The sequence below is a fragment of the Balaenoptera musculus genome, chromosome 4 (genome assembly GCF_009873245.2).
Source record: "Balaenoptera musculus isolate JJ_BM4_2016_0621 chromosome 4, mBalMus1.pri.v3, whole genome shotgun sequence".
In the NCBI taxonomy this organism is placed as follows: domain Eukaryota; kingdom Metazoa; phylum Chordata; class Mammalia; order Artiodactyla; family Balaenopteridae; genus Balaenoptera; species Balaenoptera musculus.
This window is the reverse complement of record NC_045788.1, coordinates 65,651,101-65,677,192: the sequence shown is the minus strand read 5'-3', so window position 1 is coordinate 65,677,192 and position 26,092 is coordinate 65,651,101. Positions and strand designations below refer to the sequence as shown.

Sequence of the window (26,092 nt, the reverse complement as noted above, 5' to 3'; positions counted from 1 at the left end):
TATCAGTGGGTCCACTTGCAAAATGAAGTGCGTTCTCTTGCTCTTAAACACAAAAATTACATATTGCTAGAGTCGTTTGTTAAAACTATTTAATTTTCCAAAGAGATTAGGGACCTGGGATACTTTCAAACATCTAAATCTATGAAAAACATTATACAAGTAAAATGAATAAATAATATTCACAGACATGTCTTAGTGTACTAGGACATCCATCCTCATGGTGACTTTTAAAATCAGGGGAAGGGGCTTCCCTGGTGGCACAGTGGTTAAGAATCTGCCTACCAGTGCAGGGGACATGGGTTCGAGCCCTGGTCTGGGAAGATCCCACATGCCACGGAGCAACTAAGCCCGTGCGCCACAACTACTGAGCTTGCGCTCTATAAAGCCTGCGAGCCACAAGTACTGAGCCTGTGTGCCACAACTACTGAAGCCCATGTGCCTAGAGCCCATGCTCCACAACAAGAGAAGCCACTGCAATGAGAAGCCTGCGCACCGCAACGAAGAGTAGCCCCTGCTCACCTCAATAAAATAAATAAAATAAAATAAATAAATTTATTTTTAAAAAACTCTAATAAAATAAATAAATTAAAAAAATAAAATCAGGGGAAGGAGAGATGACAGACTGAGTCAAAATCATAAAGACCCTAAGAACTAGTCGCCTCACAGGAACAATTGTGAGCCCGAACAAGAAACACCAGAATGGCCTCCATTTTCTATTATTAAGAGGCCTTACAGAATTAGTGTGGAGGTCTAAGGCCAGGAGATCAGCTCCTTTTAACAATAGTTATTATATCTTTTAAAGGTCCTTTATACTTCCGATCACATTGGTCTTGAACCAATGTAGAGAGAAACTGTGATTTAGAAAAAAGTGTTAAGTTTTCTACTCAAATGTGCCACTTACTAGTTGTATAACTAACTCTTCAGGTCACTGTAACTCTTCATGCCTCAGTTTCTCATCTGTAATTTTAAGGGATTATAACCTACTGATTCTGAAGATAACTTCTATGTCTGACAGTTTCAACAGGCCAGTCTAGAGGAATGGAGAGTAAAGATTTATTATTTTTTTTTCCAATTTCCGTCCTTCAAATTTGTAGGAAACTGTCTCTTCTTCAATCAAGAAGCAAATCTTCCAAACATAGAAAGGTGATGGATAGACTCCTATCCATAAAGGAAATAAACAGTTGAATCAAGAATTTATTTGCAGATGAAATGATCAGGTAGAAAAGCCTAAGGAGTCTTAAGAAGCTAGTAAAACTGGTAAAGAGGTCATAAGATGCAAGGTCAATATTAAAAAAATCAATGGCATTTGTATACACTACAAAATGACTGCAAATTAAGAATTTTTTAAAAATACCATTTATAATAGCACCCAGAATATGAAATAATTTAACAAAATACGGGTAAAACTACAATACATTGTTGAGAGAAATTAATAAAAGCATAAACAGAATGAGAGATATACCATGTTCATGGGTTGGAAGACTCAATATTGTTAAGATATCAGCTCTTTTCAAATTATAGATTCAACAAAATCCCAACTGAAACCACAGCAAGCTATTTTGTGGAAATTGACAAGCTGATGCTAAAATTTATAAGGAAATGGAAACGACTTAGAATAATAAAAGCACTTTTGAAAGAGAAGATGGAAAGCTTATATTGTCAGATTTCAAAATCTTGTATAAAAGTCAGAGATCAAGATAATGTGGCATTGGCTTGAGGATAGATATACAAATTAATGGAATAGAACAGAGTCCAGATGGACCCACACATCTGTGGTCAATTGATTTTTGTCAAAGGTGTCAAGGTATTTCAACGGAAGAAAAGAGTCTTTTCAATAAATCATGATGGAAAAACTGTGTCTCGATGGGGGTAAATGACTTTTGACCCTTCTCTCACACAATACACAAAGATTAACTTGAAGTGAATTATAACCTTGAATTTACCTGTAAAACATCTAAAAGAAAGCACAGAATAAAATCTTTATGACCATGAGGAGGCAAAAATATCTAAGGAAACAGAAAGCATAAACTATAGAAGATAAAAGTGATAAATTGACCTCCATCAAAAGTAAATACTTCTGCTCTTAGAAAACAACATTAAGAAAATGAAAAGTCAAGTCACCGACTGGGAATGCATATATCTAAGGACTCTTACTCAGAATACATAATGTACTCTTACCAAAAAAAAAAAAAAAAAGGAAACAATCCAATTTAAAAAATAAACCAAAAATTTGATGACACTTCACAAAAGAAGACAAACAAATGGCTAATAAGTGCATGAATAATAAGTGTTCCACATCATTAATCAAAAGGAAAATGTAAATATAAACCACAATCAGATACATCTATACAGCATGAAAAGAGCTAAAATTAAGAAGGCTGACAATACCAAGTGCTGCCAGGATTAGGGAGCAACTAGACCTCTCATACATTGCTGGTGAGACTGTAAAATGGTACATTTAGGAAAACAATTCGGCAGTCTCTTATGAAGTTAAATATTTACCACACAGCCCAGCAGTTCCTCTGCTAGGTATTTATCCAAGAAAAATGAAAACTATGTTCATATAAAGACTTGTACATGCATGTTCATAGCAGCTTTATTAATAATCAAAAATGGGGAAAAAAATAAATGCCCCCAAACAAGTGAATGGATAAACAAAATGTAGTATATCCATATAATGGATACATACACAAATGAAGCTCAAAAATATTATAGTGAGTAGAAGGCGCCTAGATGCGAGAGTGTATACTATATGATTCTATTTATATGGAATTCTAGAAAGGGTAAAAATAATCCATGTTAGAAAGCAGAAAGGTTGCCTGGGGCTAAGGGTAAAGGGGGCTGACTGCAAGAGGGCTCGAGGGAGCTCTGTGGGGTAGTGGAAACGTTCTCTATCTTGATTTTGATGGTGGTTACCCAGGTGCATAAATTTGCCAAAGATTCACTGCCTTGTGCATTTCAAATGGGCACATTTTATTGCATACAGATTGAACCTCAAAAAGGTAATTAAGGAATCTGAATCAACAAATTCTATGGACGTTTGGCAAATGCAAAAAGTAAAAAAGACTGTGTACATAACAGCATACACATACACACATGTATCCCAGAAGGAATGTAAAACATTAGCACAATTGTGAACATGAGAAATTATCTAGCTACTTTGGATACTGAGTTGCTCATGTGACAATGCGTGTGTTACTGAGGTCACCTAAGCGAATTTGGTGGTGTAGATTTGGGTTTTGGCATTTTGATCAACAATCTTTTAAATTCTAAAGCAGGGCTTACTCCTTATTTTACTAGGACATAGGAAGTTTCTTCAAGTACCTTCATTAAACAAGAATGTATTATGTACCGTCTTAGTTACTCTGGACGAAACAGTGCTCAGATACCATCTCTATCCCCTAAATCTCAGAGTCTAATATATGCTAGGGCATAGGCTGGTGAAGGACAGGCACATAAATGATTCTAGTACAGTAAGTGTGTGAAAATTTACATAAGAGAGGGTAAAATAATGTCCAACTTAATTTTAGAAAGAGAAGGCTTCACAAGAGAGATTAACACTTTAGTTTGGTCTTAATGGGTCACGTTGAATATGCAAACATTTAATTTATTTGGGGAGAGGTCTGGGAAGGCATTCAAGGAAGAAGTAGCTCCACGATGAAAGCTATAGAGATGAAAAATAACTAGGAATGTAATTTCTCAGCTGGAAGCTGGGATGCTTAAAGGGGGAGATAAAACTGGAAATCTAGGCTGGGGTTTCAATTCATTCCATAACTGGGTGGGGCCTCCTGAAGGTTTTTGAGAAAAGGCAATTAGTGACGAGCGCAGAGCTGTGGGGTAGAAAGGTTAATCTGATAGCATGTGTAGGATGAACAGGTGTGGAGTGACTAGAGGTGGGGACACCCAGTAAAAGGCCATTTCAATGGCTCAGGTGAGAAACGGGGACAACTGAACCAGGACAGTAGCAAAGGGGGTTTCAGTAAGAAAACAGATTTGAGATACTGTGAACGTAGAAACACTGGAATAAATTGTACATAGTGATGGGAAAGAGGAAGCATAGCCCCACGGTGCTGAGCCTGGGTGCCCAGCAGGGATTTAACGGTGCTTCCCCTGCAGCTGTTGATCTCATGACACAGCACCGCAACTGCCTGAGCCTATCGACATGTCTGCCTGTGATGTGGGCCATAGCGGAGCCACGCCCAGAGGCTGCCAATGCGGATGTGGCACTCCCCCCATCCAAACGCCAAACCAACATCCATAGTTTACCAGGTGGAAAGCATGAGGACAAACCTTCTGAAAACCTGATTTGGAAACGTGGCTCACCCATGAATTTGACATATGACCTTAGGTGAGTGACTCTCATTACTGAGCTTTTGAACCCCTATCAGTGAAAGAGAGACAAAATCCTCTACCTGTGCGTATCGCTTATGTTTTTTGTGAGGTCCACAAAGCATTCTGGCAACTGAAAAACTCTGTGCAAAGGGGAATTACTAATATTACGGTCACTGTCCTCAAGCAATCTCTTCCATCCTCAGCTTTACACAGACCTAGGTATTATTTGCACCTGACTGGAGGCCTATATCCACATCTATCCTTCTCCCCACCCTAACTAACTCTTCTTTTTTGTTTCTCTGATCCTGGAATTGAGAGATATTTAGCATAGGGATTACCATAAAGATAGTTTTCTCCCAAATGCCACCAATTCTTGCAGGACACCCAATATATACAACCTCCATTTCACTGTGGAAAAGACCACAATGAAATGAAATTTAAATATTTTGATATTACTTGAGTATCTGAAATGCTACTATATCAACATTCTCAAATATTTTCTTAATCTCAACAATTCCCAGGTCTTGGGGATCCGTCAACACTGACCCTGGTGGTTCACTACCTTCACTCTCCTCTCTGACGCATTAAATATCCCCAGATTCAAACACTAAATGAACAGCAGTAATCTGTTCTGACTCTGGATAAGATAAACTTGGTGTTGGATTTATTGAAAGGTGATTGGTTGATCTCCAAGTTCTCACTGTCCTGAAGGATTTTTCCAAGGAAATTTTAATAGATGGTTTTAGAATGTAACTTAACCCCCCCGCCCAGCTAGTTGGGTCTCCACAGCTTTCCAGACATGCATAGCACCAGCACTCTTAACATATTACAGAGGAAATACCTGTCTCTGCAACAGAGCTGAGGCTGCCACAGATTAGGTTTATGACAAGGAAATGGAAGCTAAAGCTACCTGCCACTGTGGACCTGAAAGTGATGACCGCCTCTAGGTCCTGGCTCTGGGGCTTTCAAGCTGACTCGCCTTACCTGAATATTGGAGAAAATACACATCCTACCTCATGGGAATGTGAAGATAACACACAGGACAAAAGTTCTGTGGACAACACAACAACCAGCAGATATTAGCTTTTATACAATGGCAAAGAGAAGAGATTCCACTGTGTCTTTAAGAGGATTTCCAGTGAGAAGGGAACATTTCTCTCTTATAAAGACTTGCTTATAACAATATTTTTCAAGGAACTCGGCTCACATGGTCCAGGAAACACATTATGGTCTACTGTAGCATGCAAATTCAGTGCTCAGCACATTATGGAAACACAAATATAATCATGATCCCCCAAGGCTTGTAGGTTCTGATTTGGTCTCCTTCCTTTCTTCATTCTTTTCTTCCTTTCTTTTTTCTTTTTTTTTTTTCCTTTTCTTTCCTACTTTCTCCTTCCCTTCTTCTACTTCTTCTTCTATATCATACCATGGTGTGGAAAAATTAAAGCAGCTTATCTCAAATCTAAAGGAGATTTATTTCTTTCATTTTTTGAAAACTTTTTCCTTAATGGGTTAAATGCCAAACTCCGAAGAACTTCTCAATGTAACAAAAGGTAATTGTTTTAAGGCACCGAGGTATGTTTTCCATCAGTGCCTAAAAAATTGGAAATAAATGAAAGCCAGTGAAAAAGCTGAATAGTCCTCACTTGGCAATTATTCAGCCCTTGGACATTTCCAAGCCCTTTGCGATCATTAATTAATTAGTGAAGATGACATTCCACTTTACTGAGGCTGGGAGCATGACATAAAGAGGTCTAGAGGCTTTCCTCAAGCTGAAAGAAGAATATCAAGGGAGGAACTGGGATTAGAATTAGAAGCTCACTTCTCAAGCCAGGAGTCACATCACTAAGCCAAGCCAAGTTAATACTAGAGACAATAAGGTGCTCTGTGCACAGGTGCAGTTGAATACCGTAGTGTGCTGCTCAAAGACCAACTGTGAAAGAGCCCACCCCTTCATCCACCAATGCTCCCACAACACACACAGACGATATCTGTAGCTCCATCAGCCTCTTTCCCCTTTCCCAAAACAAAGACAGATGGCTAAATATCAATCTCTAACCACTCTCCTTAATAATCACAGCAAAAAGTACATGATTTGATTTTCATTTTTTAAATGCACAGTATGATGTTAAAACACATGACACTGTTGAAAAACAAATATTTCAGAATTTTTTTTTAAATGACATGAAATCCACTGATGTCCAGAATCCTTAACAAGGTAATAGATCATCCTGAATAATACTTTTACTCCAATAAGAAGGAAAATAAAGTTTCATGCTTTCTGGAGAGTGGTTAATACAAGTTCATTCTGCCACCCCAAGTAAACTGACGAAGACAGACCAAATACTAGTGATGTTTCTGGACCTAACATCTTAGAACCAGGTCTTGCAGTGGGTGCTGATTCTTTTTTTTACCCTACTGGATTGGTTCCAGAGGGCCCAGTGACATGATGGGAAATCAGGAAACTGATTGGCTTCATACTTCACCAGATCATTCTCTCCACCTAGACATACTTTTGCTCTGTCTCATGTCTGTTTCCCCAGGTGGGGTAATAGGATCCTTAAATAACTCAGGGCCCATCTCCTGCCCTTAGAAACATCACTCAGCCATCCTATCACAGTCAGGCTGCTTTGGACAGGGCAAAACTGCATACCTATTGGAACTTAAATGTTGATGGCCGTTGTCCCAACCTAAATTTTTAATCTTCTGTAGGGGAATTTGTTGCAATTGTACCAAAGTGAGGTAAAGCTGAATAACCCCATTTTTTTCTGAACCAGTTGCTCTGGGGTTAGGATGGACGAATGCAAATATACTGCAATGTTAACAAAGGGCAAGGTTGTCCAGCTTGGCTATTTTGGGCAATACTTATTTTAAAAACAAAACAAAATAAAACAAAAAACCCTTAATAACATTTCTTTTCATAAAGAGATTTTTGGAAAGAAAGTCCTTCCAAGAGTAATGTTTCAAAAACACTTAACATTTTCACCTGAAATCTTTATGTTGGAAGATGATCATGGCTTGGTCCACTTTCATGTAATGGGCAGTCATAAGGTTGATGGATGCCTCCAGCTATCCACAGGCCCCACTTGCTGGGAAGGGTTCTTTCCTCTAAGGAACCTAAAATCCATCTGCATCATTAACAGAGCAGATGCTTTCATGTGAGAATAGTGATTTAGTAAACTCCCTACCCGGAGAGTAAGGACCTCACTAAATTCTGTTATAATGTTGAAAATGTGAATGGATATGCCTGAAAATCGACAATCTCAACTGTGTAAAGGATTAAAAAAAACAAACAAACATATAGTCCAAACTTCCACCCAGTACACCCTCCCAATTTATCATTGAACTTCTCGATAATCAAGGGCTCTCCAATTTCTGATTTCTTACAGTTCTTACTACAGGGAAGGGAGTGCTCGGTTCTAACACAATGGCTGGAAACTAGATTGGTTTCTCCACCTCACTCCTTCCAAGTAACTCTCCTTGGTTCCTCTTTTCATGGTGGGAGGAAACATCATCATGTTGGTTCTAGGACACATGAAAAATCCAAGTTGTAGGTGAGTAGGTGTGTATAGTATTATATCTTGCCTATTCACAGGAAGTAATTGAACATGTTGACTTAAAACACATACATGCTTGAAATTAAATCAAACAACAAAAAAGATAACTGTCATAAAGAATATTTTTAAGTTGCCTAATAGGGTTAAAGGTTGGAGAGTAATATTCTTCTTGGAGGATCATTAATGTAGATAAACAAGGGGTAATAAACAAGTGCCATTCTACTACAGCCCCTTCCCAAAGAAAACTAGACAAGATATCTGCATTACCTTAGATCTTCTTAGCCTCACCTGTCTCCTGGGCCCTTGTCCACTTGTTCTTCCCCAGCAGTCACTATGGTACCAACTTTGCTTGGGTTCTGACCGCCTTCACATGAGGCCAACCTGTCATCAGCTCATCTCATGCTGCCCTGAGCACCTCTCACCTCCACGTGTGGGGATTCCCTGTCCCTGCTGAGGCATCAGATACTTCAGATCTATTTAGTGACCAAGTAAATGCAACATCTAAGTGTGAGGAAGTCTATGACCCACAGAAGGAAGCTCTGACCAACAGAAGAGGAGCTGGAAGATAAATTATTTTCCCTTCCTCTCTCCGAACAGATTGTCCTGAGCTGCTACGGTTCATATGGTCTTTTGGAAGAAGGTCCTTCAAGATTGAAAAATCAGTTGTACTTGATACTAAATGGAAGCCATATTGGTAACACCCCCCCATATCCCCAAATAGGATCTCCCCATTTTCCTGCTTCGCTCGTGCACTTCCTTCAGATTGTACTTTCTAATGAAATAAAAGTAGCACATATACTTTTGCCTTAGGCTCTGCTTTCTGGGGAAGGCAGACCAAGATAGGTACCCCCTTATTCCCATCACTATATTAATGAGTTCCCTACCTTTGGTTGCAGTGGTGGTGCACAGGGGGCTGAAACAGGGTCTGTGATGTAGGTCTTCTTGGGACCAGCAACTGGATACATCCCAGCAGGGTTCTGGTTCCCGGTGCCAGAAGGAGTATACACTTGTTCCCGCTTCCAGGTATTTGGGTGACCTTGTTGACCATAGGCAGGATCAGAGTCATTTTTGCCCCCATAGCCAGGCCCCGCTGCACAATAGGGTTCATAATAGCGTCCTTGGTTGGGGGCATACCCATACCCAGGCTCAGGCTGAAGTCCTGGTGGTGGAATATATGCATAATCCATGCCTCCCCGTGTAGAAGGAGGTGGACCCTGCCCAGCGATAGGAACTGGTTGAGTGTTATAGCCCTGGGCCCCTGGCCCTGAGCCATAAAATTGTCCTGGTGAAGGGGCAGCCATGTAATGAGAGCTGGGCTGGGCTGACTTCACCTGCACATTGAAGGTAGGCCTTGAAGGGGTAGATGCCGTAGTGTAGGAGGCTGGGACGGGCTGAGGCTGGGGTTTTAGCGTTCCAATTGGAGCCACAGGGATGGGTCCAGCCTGGGGTACAGGCTGTGGCTTCAATGTAGACTTTTTCGTTGCCGTCAGAGGGGGCTGGTTTGGTATGACCATTCTCTTATGTCCTGTGACAGGGGTGGAAACTGGAGGAGAAGCTGTTGTTGAGCTAGTAGAGCTCTAAAGCAGAAAAGAGAAAAGGAAAAAAAAAAAAAAGACAAAGGTTATTGCTAATGAAAAATAAAAATACATAAACAGACAAATATTAATAAATGCCATTATTACTTTTGTATTAACTCTGCAAAACATAAACAAGGCATGGTTCCTGACTTCTAAGAGTTCACAGACAACACAAAAATCAGTTGCGCTTCTGTGTACCAATTCCATTTATAATAACATCAAAAAGAAAGAAAAAACTTAGGAATAAACTTAACCAAAGAGGTGAAAGTCTTATACACTGAAAAGTACAAAATGTTGCTGATAAATTAAAGAAGATACAACTAAATGGAAAGACATATCACGTTCATGGATTGGAAGACTTGATATTGTAAAAATGTTAATACTACCCAGAGCAATCTACAGATTCAATGCAATCCCTGTCAAAATCCCAATGGAACTTTTCTGCAAAAATAGAAAAATCCATATGCAATCTCAAGAGACTCTGAATAACCAAAACAATCTTGAAAAAGAAGATTGGAGCTCTCACACTATGCAACTTCAAAATTTATTACAAAGCTATAATAATCAGTGTTCCATTGGCATAAAGACAGACATAGACCAATGGAATAGAATTGAGAGCCCAGAAATACATCCTTGCATACATGGTTTGATTTTTGACATGGGTGTCAAGACCATTTGATTGGGAAAGGTTAGTCTTTTCAACAAATAGTGCTGGGAATACTGGACATCCACATGCAAAAGAATGAAGTTGGACCCTTACTTTACACCATATACAAAAAGTAACCCAAAATTTTAGCTCTAAATGTAAGAGCTAAAACTATAAAACTCCTTAAAAAAAACACAGAAGAAAAAAATTCATGACATTGGATTTGGCAATGATTTATTTTTAATACATATAGAAACATCAAAAGCACCAGCACCAAAAGAAAACAGATAAATTGAACAATGGGATCTCAAACAAACTACCCAAAGACTTGGTCACCATACTGCTAAAAGGCAATACTAGAGAAAGAGAGCTGAAGGACTAAGCAGAGGGAACAAAAAAAAGCAATGAGGGGTGTTGGGAGAAATAAACAAACACCGCTGGTACAACCAAAGAAATACTAAATTTAGGATCAAAGATTCCTGTCAAAGAGTGATTTACCAAAGATAACTCAAATGCAGCCTCCTCCCTTTACATCTTTCTGTTTTTTGTCGCATTCATTTGTTCAATTAAGAAATACTTACTGAATGCCCTAAAAATGTCCTAAGGCCACAAAGATTAAAAGACTTTCTGCTGAACTGTGAGAGGTCTTGGTTAGGCTGGGGATAAGTAAAGGCTTAGGGAAGGTTTGAAGAGTCAAACATTCATCCTAAGGCACTAGTCTATTAGGGATCTGTAAACATTCCAGTGGCAGAATGTCTTAATTTTGCTCTGGCTTACTCTGATTAGATTTGTTCATACAAGAAATGAATGACCACACCCTAATTCGGTTGTTCATTAATTTCCAGGTCAATTCTAGTATGTATAGGAAGAAACGACACAAGACTTTATATTACTCTAGTGTCATTTGCCCACACCAAGCCATTAGAGATATATACATGTGGGGCAGATGCTAACTGCTTCCCCATACCCACTGCCCTTCTTCATTACTCAAAAAATTTCAGTTTTGTTTGGGGCAGCAATGTGCCCACTCTTCCCTAGATTACTTTGCATGTAGGAGTTGCCATGTGACACAGTTCTGGCCAATGAGATGTATGCGAAGCATTTCTGGAAAAGCTAGAGCTCTCCTGACACAGCATGATCCCTTCCTACTTTTCCTTTTTCCTCCTTCCTGCCTGGGATGTGGATGTGGGGCTGGAGATAGTACAGTTACCCTGTCCCCACCATAACATACAAGTATACTGATTTAGACATATGGCTTTCTGGGAATAGCTTTCTGGTGATCTAGGTTGATCCAGAGATAAAGATTAAAACATCTCAGGGATGTTTGGTTAACATATAGTAGTTCTCTTTTTTTTTTTTTTTTGGCCGTGCCGTGCTGCTTGCTGGATCTTAGTTCCTGGACCACACCAGGGATCAAACCTATGCCCCCTTCAGTGGAAGCGTGGAGTTCTGACCAGTGGACTGCCAGGGAATTCTCTGTATACCGGTTCTCAACTGGAGAGGAAATCACCTAGCGACCGGGGAGAGTTTAGAAATGTGTGGCAATGTTTTTTACTGTCACAGTGATTAGGGGATTCTATTTTCATTGAATGGTTAAAAGGCAAAAACACATCACTGTCAAACCCAAGATGACAACAGTGCCCCTGTTGAGAGACACCGGTAAACTCTTGAGCCACATGTCTTCTGGGAACCTGATTGTGAAGTTCCCAGCTGTCAGCCAAGGAGGGTCACTGGTCCTTTCTAGGATCTCTCTTCTATCACAGTCTCTCCTCCTATTCAAATCACTGCTCTCCCCCTTGGTCCTCTTGAACCCAGGGAGATGACAGTTCTGACTCTGCTAGCCCCAGATTATCACTTTGTCCCTAATGGCTTCTCTATACCCAAGTGGACCTATGTACACAATGCATTTATAAGTCAGCTCCTTGAGAGGGACTAGTTTCTGTGTGCTATCATTTTCATTGGGATCTGACTGTGACGGCTATCTCTTCCCGTCATTTGTGATTTGTCTCAATTGTAGTTTCCTAGAGATTTTGTAATTCTAGATTTAGTTTTCTGTTAAGTTACAGAAAGCTGTTGAATAGAGTTATCTTTTTTCCTTTTTTGATAGCCTCGCAGGGGGCAAACCTGCCATTTCCTTTTGTAATTTAAGTATCATTGAGTATTCTTGTCTTGGTGGAGTAGCCTTTCCCTTCTGTATGAAGGTGGTCCCAATAGTACCCAACAGAAGATGCAGTTTCCACATTAAGTGATTTGTTAAAATATATATCCTGAAGAAATTCCTAAATAAATGCTCAGTAAGACACTGACATTCTGTAGCAGAGAGTATGGAAGAGTCAGTTTGAACCTAAAAAAAAAAAAGTAAGGTTAGATTTTTCTAGTCAACCATGTCGGTCTTAAAAAAATGTCCACATTGGGGACTGACTCTGCCCCCCATTAGCGTGGTACTGGCCACTGAACAGAAGAGAAGCCCTGGCTCACACCTGGCTCTGGCCCTAGCCCCTCCATCTCCAGCCCCGCCTCCTACCAAGGTGATAGCTGCCAGCACACCCTGGGGAAAGATGTAACTCGTGCTCACTTCAGATACAGTTCTCCCACCAAAGCCACTGGGCAGACTGTATAGAGATGCTCCCACACAAGGACGCCTCTTCAAGACTGGGATGGGTAACTGTTTCATCAAATTTCATTGAGACAGAGAAAGTTAAGCAAAATGAGAAGGCAGAGGAATTTGTTTCAAAGGAAAGAACAGGGCTTCCCTGGTGGCACAGTGGTTGACACTCTGCCTGCTAATGCAGGGGACACGGGTTCGAGCCCTGGTCTGGGAAGATCCCACATGCCGCGGAGCAACTAGGCCCGTGAGCCAGAATTACTGAGCCTGCGCGTCTGGAGCCTGTGCTCCGCAACAAGAGAGGCCACGATAATAAGAGGCCCGCGCACCGCGATGAAGAGTGGCCCCCGCTCACCGCAGCTAGAGAAAGCCCTCGCACAGAAACGAAGACCCAACACAGCCACAAATAAATTAATTAAAAAAAAAAAAAAAAAAAAAGGAAAGAACAAGGAAAAAAACAACCTGAAAAAACAACTAATGAAACAGATAATTTATCAAATAAAGAGTTCAATCAAGGCTTTAAAAAAATGATGCTACTATGCTATGAAACTTTGATAAAAGCATTGTTTTAAAAGTGCTTAAGTGTCTATCAGTGTTTAGGTGTACAGAATTGTGCAAAATCACTGATGGAGTATTTTTGAAAGAAGATAATAATTATTATTATTGTTAACTATAATAATTACAGCTTAAAATAGTTTGTGTTACACCCTCTACTAAGCAATTAACAAATCTATCATTTTATTATAACTTGTTAAAAGTTCCTGAGAAATAAAAACTAAACTTGATAAATGTAAAAAAAAAAAATGTCCACATGGATGGAACTGAATATAAGAAGGAATAAAGCTTTGCTTTTCTTTGATGACTCAAGATCAGCAGAAACCCAGAGTTCCTATTTTAAACACTTTACAAACCCAACTATAAATGGAGACAGTGACTGAGCAACTGAGCTAATGACAGGCATACTCTGGGCCGCAGCTGGAAAGGAGTCTGCCCCAAAAACAGATACTTCAAAAGTCATATACTTTGAAGATGAAAACCAATCACATTCATAAAGTAAACAAAAAAGAATGTAGACCTAACTCCTTAGAAGCAACTTTTTTCAACAAATTTCTCTTTCACTTTTTCTTTCTTGGTGAACATGCACACATGCGCACACACATTCACTACTTACAGATTCCTAAAGTCTTTGAAGGAAGGCATCAGGGAGCAATTTCAGGAGCCATTGCTAACTTCTAGGAAATATCTCCCTAGATGAGAAGGTTTCTCACAACTTTATTATGAATTCTGCTATGTATGTGCCGGCATGTTTCTGAGTATTTTCTATTTCAAAACTGTGTGTGTGAAAATAGCACATTTAGCTCTATTTTTTTCCTTTGCAATTTTAAATTCTTTACCTCATTGGAGGTGGAAGGGGTAAAGAACAGGAATCATTTTAAAGCATACTTATTTATGTTCTTGATGATAAAAGAAAGCTATGGCAACACTTTCTTGGCCCACATATTCAATTAAATACACAGCGAATCTTTTCTACTTACTGGATTAGTAGGCACTTCCAAATATTTATTTTTGGCATTTCATTTCTTTTTTGTTCTTTGCAAAAATTCTTGAAGTTTTATCATGATTTAACATTTTCGTTTTGAAAAACAAGCACATTTTTAAAATTACACTCATACAGATATATATATATATATGTGTGTGTATATATATATATATATATATACGTATATACAGAGACTTGAATGTCTCTGTAGCAGTGTTTTTATGTGGTTATTTTTCCATTAATTATTTTCTAAGCATCTTCAACATGGAAAGCTCAGCGAGGTTAATGGGAGGATAGCATCCCAGGATGAATAGCGCATGTCTCCCTGTCCCCCAGGAGTTTATATGTAGTCTGGTAGAGGGACTGATCAATCACTGTTTGAACGGATGTCTCCACTACCAGGCAGAACTGGCTGTGGCCATGAGACAAGAACAGACAAAGGGCTGTAAGAGCACCTCTCGTGCTCACCTTTGGGAGCAGGCCCTCAACTTCCTTTTTGCCCAACTCGGAATAACATCTTACATTCCTCTATCCCTCTCACCATCAGCCCGCCCATTCCCTGAACACACCCCGCATGTACATACACACACACCCCCCTAATCTACTATTATGTCTTCTATATAAGCCCTGATTACTTCTGGCATCCCTGTACTTTACCCCAGTCTCACTTTCTCTCTCCTAGTTCTGGCTCCCATCATCACTTCTCAGAGCTGTTTATTGCCATGATCTAACCTCACTTCTCTCTCACATCTCCTCCTCAGTACTGTCACAGTGATCTCTCTAACGTGACTATCTGATCCCGGCTCTCTGCTGATCTAGATTTGCCAATGACTCTGCCTTGTGTGGAACTCTTTTTATCATGGTGTACTCTCTCTCCCTTTTTTACATACGCTTTATAAGGACGTTCCAATCTAGCCCTTGCCTTTCTGTCCAGACACCTTCTTATTTCCTATATTAGTCACAGCATATTAAGCCTAATCTTAGGCTTATGTAGAGACGGGAATAGACCATACACTCATGTGTGTACTCATATCTGTCCACCAGCACATCCTTCTATAGTCTATGATTTGTTCTTTATGACTCTCCTCCATGTTTCTCATCTGCAGCTCAAACATAGCCATCTTCTGCCTGGAAGTTGCCTACTGATTCTTTAAGTCTCCGATCAAATGGTGCCTCTTCTGTAATGTCTTTCCGGAAGTCTGGAGACATCCATTCAACAGTTACTATGTATTAGCCCCTATACCAGACTATAAACTGCTGGGGGACAGGGAGACATCCTATCCTCTTCCCATTAGCCTGACAGAGCTTTACATGTTGAAGATATTTACAAAATAATTAATGGAAAAATAAAAACATAAAAAGACATAAAAATCCCCTGGAAGGATTTTGGGGGTTTTCTATGGTCCTCTGGCTTTACCGCCAATGGGCTTTGTACATACCTCCATTAAAGCAAATACCTTACAGTGTTTTCATAACTGACTTGCATGTTTTATAAGTTGGGAAGAAGTTAAACTGTAAGCTACAAAAAATCAAATTATCACGGTCATAGACAGAAATTTATCTTTTGTAATAGAAAGGGCAGCCAAGAACCACTATGTCTGTTCAACAGTGACAGCAAGGACCCAGGCTCTGGCTAGCTTTCTGCTAGAAGTACTTTTCCAATCTTTCTATAAAAGTGCTACTGACAACATTAGTCAACATATTGCCCAATCACCCCTGAATAAAGATCCTTTTTATCTGACACAGGACCTCCTCTCCTCTATTAACTCTCTCCAGGACCATGCCCACAACTTGAAATAGCTCCTGTGTATGATGACTCTCTGGAAGTTCTCTCTCTAGAATCCATCTGTACTTGAAATGCTAGACCCAAATATTCAACTCTCTCTTTCATGTGTTTACTTGGATGTCTCATTTGCTCTTCAGGCTCAAGATGTTAAAAACTGTTTCATCACCTTCCTTGAATCTGCTTTTCATGCCTTTCATCTGGTTTTCTCATCCACCCCAGCACTGTTCAAATGAGAACACTAGGAGTCATTCTTGAGCCTCTCCTTCACATCCCATTCAAGTATCAAATCCTGTTGATCCTATTCCCTAAATAGGAAATTCTATATCTCTCAAAGTTGTCTGCATTTCAACCATTTCCTCTGCTGTAATTCAATTCCAAGACACCACCACCTCTCACCAGGAATTATCCAACAGCATCCAAACTGGTCTCCCAGTATCTATGCTTGTTCCCCTTCAATGAATCCTTCATTCTGTAGGAAGAGTGATTTCTCTCAAATGCAGATCTAATCACATTATTTTCCTGCTTAAAAATCTTCAGTGGTTTAGTGGAGTGATTTGGACTCAATCTATTTCTTCTGTCTCTCCTTGAGAGGTACATGTCATGTCACCCTCGAGAGGTACACGTCATGTTACTCTCTGACACTGACTTCCTTTCATATCTGATGTGCTAGACTCTCTCCTATCTCATGGATTATACCTCTGTGCTTTCCCACCTCTCTCTGGATTCTATGTCTAGCTAATTCCTAAGAACCCCTGAAGTCTCAGTCTGAGTGTCAGGTTCCTCAGTGAACCTTTGCCCAAATCCTCTGGCACAGTGAGCTCTTCTACACATATCACACTTGTGTATGTCTGTTCTCATAAAGTTAGAGATTGTCCCTTTTATTCGCTGCTGCTTTTCCACTGGCTTTTTCATATCATAGTTCATAGTAGGCATGTAACAAACATTTGAATAAATGAGTAATGGTCTCCCAAGAAAAGTGCATTTCTCTTGTCAGATTACAACCAAATATGTAAAATATGAGCTATCTCATTTCTCTTATTACTTGATAATCAAGGAAATCTGATATAACACATTTTTTAACATCTTTATTGGAGTATAATTGCTTTACAATATTGTGTTAGTTTCTGCTGTATAACAAAGTGAATCAGCTATATGTATACATATATTCCCACAGCCCCTCTCTCTTGCGGCTCCCTCCCACCCTCCCTATCCCACCCCTCTAGGCGGTCACAAAGCACCGAGCGATGCAGCTGCTTCCCACTAGCTATCTATTTTACATTTGGTAGTGTATATATGTCAATGCTACTCTCTCACTTCATTCCAGCTTACTCTTCCCCCTCTCCGTGTCCTCAAGTCCATTCTCTACATCTGCGTCTTTATTCCTGTCCTGCCCCTAGGTTCAACAGAACCATTTTTTCTTTCTTTTTTTTTTTAGATTCCATATATATGTGTTAGCATACAGTATTTGTTTTTCTCTTTCTGACTTACTTCACTCTGTATGACAGACTCTAGTTCCATCCACCTCACTACAAGTAACTCAGTTTCGTTTCGTTTCATGGCTGAGTAATATTCCATTGTATATATGTGCCACATCTTCTCTATCCATTCATCTGTCGATGGACACTTAGGTTGCTTCCATGTCCTGGCTATTGTAAATAGAGCTGCAATGAACATTGTGGTACATGACTCTTTTTGAATTATGGTTTTCTCAGGGTATATGCCCAGTAGTGGGATTGCTGGGTCATATGGTAGCTCTATTTTTAGTTTTCTAAGGAACCTCCATACTGTTCTCCATAGTGGCTGTATCAATTTACATTATTTAACACATTTTTGACTGGAGACGTATTATGGCCACAGGCATTAGTTTCTGCAAAAATCCCCGAGTCAATAATGTGTTTATGCATGCTTAATTACAGTAATCTCATTAGCCTCTCCCTCCCTCTAAGCAGTTTAAGGACTTTACCTTTTGAATTTATTAACACTACTATCTTTCAAAGAAGCATTTGAGGTGCTTATTTTCATTTCAATGGTCAGACTGTATATGTAAGTTCTACTTGATGCCAGCTCAAACTCCTACAGAAATAGTCAAAGGGCAAATTTTAAATAAAAGTACCATGAAAAGAAAGAGACTAAAGCATTTTAAAATAATTTTTAACATGTACTGAAAAGAAACACATTTTGAATTAACTATCAAATAATTACAATATCCCAATCTCCTCAAATTTAATGAATCCAAGATATTTATTAAACAAAAATTTATTGAAATTCTGCTCTGTGTCAGGCACTGAGCTAGTTGCTAAAGTCACAATAAGACAAAGGGAATCAAAGTCACTGCACTCAAATAATTCTTAATTCATTCATTTTTTCAACAAAATTTGGTGTAATGAGTGAAAATGATTTCTACTTAGCAGGGAAACTTTCTAAGGTAACAGAAGGGGAAAATATACAAAAGCTAAAGCCTGACATATACACAGCAAGATAAAACTCAAAACTCCTTCATTACATTTTGATTCCAGCTATTATAAAGACATGAAAACATGCTTAAGATGCTAAATGAAAATGTAAATATTAAATGAAAAACGTAGAATGGGAAATCAATCATGTGTACAATACAGTTGAGGCTACACAAAACGGTATTTCCATATGGACAAGGACCAGACAAACTATGGAAAGAGAGGTGGTTGATTTGTTAGAAGATGGGATTACAAATATTTCAACTTCAATTTTCTTTTCATGACAATTGTTTCAAGTTATTTGAACAAGACCTGATGACCATTTGTCACTTGTAGTTATGTATTTTATCTGTATATCACTGTGGCAGTAAAAACAAACTAAAATACCTACTGGTATCTTTAAAAAGATGTATACTAACAGCAAACACTTACGTAACATTTACTTTCCGTAAATATTTTGTATTCAATGCAGTTTATACTTACTCCTCACAAGTACCCTTGAGACAGAAACTACTACTTACCCCGATTTCCCAGATGAAGATACTGAAGTACAGAGAAATTAAGTAACTGCCCAAGGTTACACAGCTAGCAGGTGGCAGATCCAGGACTCAACCCAGGTAGTCTATTCCATAGTTAGAAGTTTTAAAAACAATTCTACCTCTCTCGGGTAAAGAAAAAGTGAGAAATTCACAAAAACACAAACAAGAGGCCTTCTCAGTCTATGTGGGTACAGAAAAATATTTCTCTCCTAGAAGAAAAATAATGGAGTAAATGGGACAACAGACAGCAAGTGATATTCAGTGTCGTTATCTGGGAAACAATAGAGTGACATGAACTTTATACAATAAGAGTTCATAGTCTAAGGCAGCTGCTGTACTGTGCCAGCTGATTGCTGTCGTGTAAAAAATGGATCTGACATTCCTCTTCTGACTTTAAAGCTTTGCTCATTATTGACTGATTGATTGATTGATTGCAAACACCAGGAAGCCAAATTTTGCAACTTCCATTCTCAGTTAAGGACACTGGCAGATAGAAATATCACCAGGGAGGATGAGTAATTAAATTGAAGGGTCATGCAGTAGAGCTCGGGGGGAAACCAATTCCAGCTTTGCCACTATTTAGAATTGAGTGACACTGCAAAATTCGTATTACTTCTCCAGACGGACTCCTCATCGAAACAACAAAGAAGACTTAGGAATACTGTCATTTTCTCCTCCTATCTTTTTCTTCAAATAAGAGTCTTTCTATAACCCAAACAAGAAGTGAGCTTCACTGGACAAGGCACAGAGTTGAGGGGAGCGTGCTCACACTTCTTGTTCTTCTAATACTATTTATTCCTCTACAAAAGAAGTCAGAAGGACATTCAAAATCCACTGATTCCAAGAGTAAATTCTGAATATTTGCAGTGAGTTTTACTAGCCAAAAAGAGCTTGGTCTCATCATAAGGATTCACACCAGGTAGGTACTTAACAAATCATGACTGGATAAATGAATGGACAGGCTTGGTGTTTGAGTTTATACAGTGAGAAAAAAAAAAAAAAAAGAACCACGGCTTACCCATTTCAGTTACAAAGCCACGCATCCATTATTTGCTACTTGTTTTTTGCTCAAGAAAAATTACTTCACATTTTCTCCAAGCCCTTAATATAGAAAATAACTTAATTTTGCTTTCTTGAGTCCCCTCACTGATTATCTTCCATAATTCAGGGTTTAATACTCACAGCTCCATTCCTCACTCATTCGAGTCACACTCTATCCACTTGATAGATGACCCCATGAGCTAGAAAACAACCCAATAGACTAAGAGTACAATATATGAATATGCTACTCTACATTTAGAGAAGCGCTTTTCAAGTCTGACTGCACAACAGAATCATTGAGCACTCTTTAAATACAAAGTATCTTGCATTTAGAGCTTTTTAGATACAAATTATCTTAGACCCATCCACTTGGGGAGTGAAATCTGGAAATTAAAAAGGGGAGGAACAAATGATTTTTTGTTGATACCAGAGTTAAGAACCACCTTTTCAGGTTCTGTTGTTAAGCAGAATAGGGAATCACACCTGGAGTTGGGGTCTATGGGTGATGGGAGGCTTTTATCCCAATTGTCTTCAAAGGGCAATGTTTATATAATTTAGACTTAGGAACCAACGTGATATTTGTTTCTATAAACTTCCTATGGGCAATCTGTGGGTTAATTTGGTGATATGTATCAGAAGCCTTAACAAAGTCTGTACCTTTTAAGAATTTAACCTAAGGAAATAACCATAGATGTTTAAATCTTCCAATTTCAAGAAGTGTTCATGGTAATGTAATTTATAAAAGTAAAAGATTATATGCAATTTATATAATCAATACATGGGGATTGGTTAAATAAATGATGGTATATTCATATAATGGAATACTGTATCATTAAAATGTTTCAAAACATAGCAACAATCTAGCAACTCCACTTCTGGATATATACCCCAAAGAGCTCATAGAAGGGAGGGACGCAAACATGCATCTGTATACCCATGTTCATAGCAGAATTATTCACAATGTCCAAAAATGTGGGAGCAACCAAAGTGTCCACTGACAGATGAATGAATAAACAAAATGTAGTATAAACATACAGTGTTGTATTATTCAGCCTAAAACAAGAAAGAAATTCTGAAACATGCTAAAACATGAATGAACCATGAAAACATTATGCTAAAATGAAATAACCCAGTTACGAAAGGACATACATTGTATGATGCCAATGATATAAGGTACCTAAAGTAATCAAATTCATGAAGACAAAGTAGAATGTGGTTACCAGGGTGGTCAGGGGAGGGGGAAATGAGGAGTAATTATTTAATTGATATGCATTTTCAGTTTGGGGGAAAAAAAAGTTCTGAAGATGTATGGTGGTGATGGTTGCACAACGATGTGAATATACTTAATGTCACTTAAATGTATCCTTAAAAATGATTAAGGTGGTGAATTTTGTTATGTATATATTACTATAGTACAAAGCAAAGAAGGAAGGAAGGGAGGGAGGGAAAAGAAAAGAAAGGAAAAAAGAAAAGAAAGAAAAATCAACAATTTTATACATTTTAAAATCACATTAGGGAACATTGTTTTATACGTGTTCATCAATATATGCATCTATCTGTATCTCTCATATACACATACACACGTATAGAGCTAGAAGGATTTGTTCCCAAAATGATAACAGTGGTTAATATAAGGGGGTGATTTTGGAGTATATACTTTTCCTATTTTCCAAAGTTTCTAACACAATCACATATTGTGAAAAATATATATAGATCTTCCTCTGATGTGTGCATATATACATACATACATATGCATGTAAATATATATTTTAAATAATATATGAAATAAATTATTTTAAAAATTAATAGACACCAAAAAAGAACATTGTAGTATCCCAGCTTGGGTGTGTTTGTGTGTACATAGAAAAAAAGGAAGGGACATAGGAAAAATTAAAAATGATTTAAAAATACTTTTAAAAGGTTAAAAAATGGCATCCGCTGATACAATTAACAGAAATTTTTATTTTTGTCTTCATATGTTTTTGAATTTTCTACATTAAAAGAAAAAGTTACCGCATGAATAGTAGTGGAAAACTGGTGAATGGTTAAAATGATCTCAAAGATTACTTTTGAAATTAAAATCACAGTATTTTAACTGGTGCCACTGAGTTCAAAACAAAGCTGCCAATATGGGGATGGGGACACTACTAATATGCTAATTTTCAGTCATTGATGGACACCTAAACCACACACACACACACACACACACACACACACCTGACAAGTCCCCCAAAGAGCTCTTGTCAGAGAGATACAAAGATGTCTTACTTCCGTGCATTGTATCAGCACTTGTTCACGTCACACTGCGGTGCTTTGGGAATACGTACAACAGCTAGCGAGGGGCTATTCTCAATAACTTCAGAAGGCTGAAACTGAAAAAGCAGTACAGTCTGGTGTAGTAATCCAGGGCAGTTTTTGTCTTAGAAACTCTCCACTTAATTAATTCTCACAGCGTTCTGAATGGTATAAGATACTTCGAAGACAAAGGGCTCCCTGGACTACTGAAGACATGGATGCCAGTATGTCAACTTGTTTCCTCAGAAATAAAATCAAGGCAGTTGGGAGCACCAAGATGCTGCCTGAAGTCCTCCTTTCTTAATCCCTAACTGTTCAACAGAGAAGCAATGACCTAGGTAGGCCCTGCACTCACATGTTCATAAAACTAGCATGTCATCATGTTAAAACCACGAGAGCCAGTATTTTAAGGAGTGTTTTTCCCCCAGTAAACATCAAATAAGGTGGTATGTCAACAGTTTTGACTTGGAGAGGTGTCCAGGGCTCCTATGTATATAAATACCCGCACAGTACAGAGCACTTAGTCCTTAGCATGCATGGAACTGGCACTGGATAAAACACCATGGTGATGAGGGTTAATTCAATCTGAGTGTCTTCTATAATCTAGGGATGTGGCAAGAGAAGAGCCTTCTCCCATAGCAAGCGACCTCATACACTGAGTCATCCCATCAAGGGCCTATGTGCTTGTGCTTTTCTCCCATCAGGCCAGGGGGTCAGTGAAAAGCACCTAGAGTTGAAGCACCTAGTCAAGAAATAATAAAACACCCTCTCTGTGAGAATATGATTGTGCAGGTGCATTATTACATGACTGGTAGCACCGGAAGTTGGAATAATTCCTTTGGTGGGTAAACTGGCAATGAAGAGCCATTAAAATGCCCATAACTTACATTGATTGTATATTTAAAAATAAAATATTAGAGGATGCTTGAGAAAAACACGGTGCATTGTTCTGATGGAATGTTATACAACTGGTAAGCAAGGAAACAGGTATTCAAAACAATGGTCTATAAAGAAAAGTAAAAGAGTGCATATGTATACTGATAAAATTGTAAACCAGTAATATTTAAGGTCAGTAGGTATTTCAAAGACTTATAGTAATGTGACTGAATGTTATAAATATGGCCATACTAATTTTTCTCCCCTTGGTACTTTAAAGATTGTTGATTCCATCTCGTAATTACCTTCAGCCTTTCCAGTTCTCACTGGAAAGAGAGATGTGTTGATACCCTAGTTTTGTCCACCATCACTGGTTCCCAAGTTTACTGCAATATGTATATATACATATATATGTATACTGCATACATACACACATATGCTGATATAGGTATTTTTAAATATGACCTCTTATTGGTCACTAGTACACTCTGCTGCAATCAGAATATTCCTAAAATCCAAGTCGATCGTTGCCTTCTTTTATTAAATCTCCCAGAGGTTCCCATTGTTCTTAGGATGAAGTTCAATTTTTTTTCCTGATACAGCCATCACTTTGCTTTCCAGTCTCCTCTCTTCCTTCCCTCCCCGTGGGACTTGATGCTCCAGCCATCCTGCAGTTACCCGACTTGGATGCTTTCCAACCTGCCTCACCTCCCAACTCCTAACCAGTATTCGTCCTTCAGGTTTCAAATGAATGACACTCTGGAAAGCCAGTCAGTCCTGAGTCCCCATGTCTCAGTAAGGTGTCCATCACTGGTGTCCTTGAACAGGCCGTACTTCCCTTATGATAGCCCTTGCCCACTGTTTTGCAATTCCTTCTTTAATGTTATCTTCCCCTCTGAGCTTCATACAGGCAAGGACTTTGTCTTTCTTATTCAACATATACTCCAGCAAAAATATACTCCATATGTATTTATTCAATGAATGAATGATTTCAAGAATGCATTATTGACAAACTCTACAAAAGAGAGGTTCAATGAAATAAAACAAGAATGGCAGTAGTTGGCTAAATGATAACCACTCCATACTCTTCTACTTTCCCCACCAGCTTTTTTTTTGCCAAGCCAGGCAGCATGCAGGATCTTAGTTTCCCGATCAGGGATTGAACCCACGCTCCTGTAGTGGAAGCATGGAGTCTTAACCACTGGACCTCCAGGGAAGTCCCTTCTCACCAGCTTTGTGAAGCCAAACCCTTAGTTATTTACCCAAGAGGTATTTAAGTATGATAGAGGATTCTGTAATTCAATCTAATTTTTTAAAAGTATTCTGAGTTAGTTTATGCATTTTAGGTTTCTTAGCTGTAGGTAATAGGAAATGTGGTGAGGCTGCTTCAGTAGCTTTTGGTTATAATCAACTACCATGATAGAACCAACCATTCCAGTCTATTGTTGCTACTCAGAAGCCATTAAAAGACAGAAAGATAAGTAAAAGAGTGAGATCCTTTCAGGAAACCCCCAAGTCCTATAGGGGTTTCTCATTGCTGAAGTTTGCCTGTCAGGGTGGAAGTTAAAATGTGGTCACCTTTGAGACACAGTCTGAAGAGAGCTATCTGGTGCAGATGTAGACACAAAGGAATTTGTAAGAAGAAATAAAGTTGACTTATTTGTATATCACTAAAATACATGATATTCTTTACAGAATCACAGAGTATTAGAGCTTGAAGGAATTTGAAGGTCATAAATTTCTACCTTCTCCTCAAGGAAACTAGGCTTAGGAAAGATTCGCCCAAGGTGATAAGGCCTTGACAGGTCAGAATTAGAATCCAGCTTTCCAAGACCACTGTTGGAACTCTAATACCAGTGTTCCTGCCATCACACCAGAATGACCAGACTTAGTAACAAGCTTACCAAAAGGCAACAAACCCAGTTTTGTTTTGTAACAAAAGTGAACCTCAGTATATAGACACTGGGCAGTATTGCATGGAAATCACCCACGAGGCTCAAATGGGGACAGGTTGGGTTGCTGTGTTTTCATACAGGAGTTTCCAAAATAGTAGTGGAATTCAGTGAGGGAAGCCACCAGTGTGAGCAAGTGGCTATATTTGCTTCAGTGGAAACAAACAGACCCTTCGTTCACATATGTCCAAAGGAATCTGGGTGACCGAAAGCAAGTAAAAAGAAAAGGAATAGGTGGTGTGTTACAGTTCTCAGAGAATACGGTGAGCAAAAATTTGCTAAGACCTATTGAATATTTCAAATAAAATGCTGCAAGGACACCATATTTACAACACAATAAGCTCATAGCACAGTCACTAGATGTTTGCTCTGGTTTTTTTTTTTTTTCCTTTTTGCAGAAAAAATGCTCATTTTTAAATGATCACTACATTATTATGATTTGAATATACATCATACATATTATATATTGTATGAGAAAATGAAGTTTCTCTTCTCCTAACATATTTGTTCTCAGAAATGGAGGCTGTTTGTCCAGTTATTGTAGACAGATAAAAGGGCTGAATCACAGAAGGGTATAATTTCTAAGGAGAGAGCACTTTTGCCACCAAGTAGGAGAAAGGGTAGAAAATGTTTTTGTAAAAAGCAACTATTAGAGACAAATAAGAGCTCTAGTCACCAAACCTGTACATATCCCTTTATCCTTGTAAAACAAGCTATGAAAGCACATAATGACTAACTGCAGCAAAATTACTCACATTCCAACTTTGCATAATCGCTAAAATGGTTCTGGTTTTTTAACCCTCCCCCTTCAACAATTCTGCACTCCTAAAAAAATTTTTTTTCAACCACAGCACAAATGGTTATAGCAAACGAGTGTACCAGGCACATCTGCT

At 38.7% G+C, this 26,092-nt stretch overlaps 1 protein-coding gene across 8 annotated transcripts in view; it reads right to left on the bottom strand.

Annotated features, from left to right (window-relative positions):
- LOC118894686 (LIM domain containing preferred translocation partner in lipoma) overlaps positions 1–26,092 on the bottom strand; it is a 697,996-nt gene that overhangs the window by 260,714 nt on the left and 411,190 nt on the right. For all 8 annotated transcript variants that reach the window (XM_036851114.1, XM_036851111.1, XM_036851112.1 and 5 more), the window contains one exon: positions 8,774–9,466. In XM_036851114.1, the coding sequence (XP_036707009.1) occupies positions 8,774–9,466 (693 nt within the window). The remainder of the gene's footprint in view (positions 1–8,773; positions 9,467–26,092) is intronic.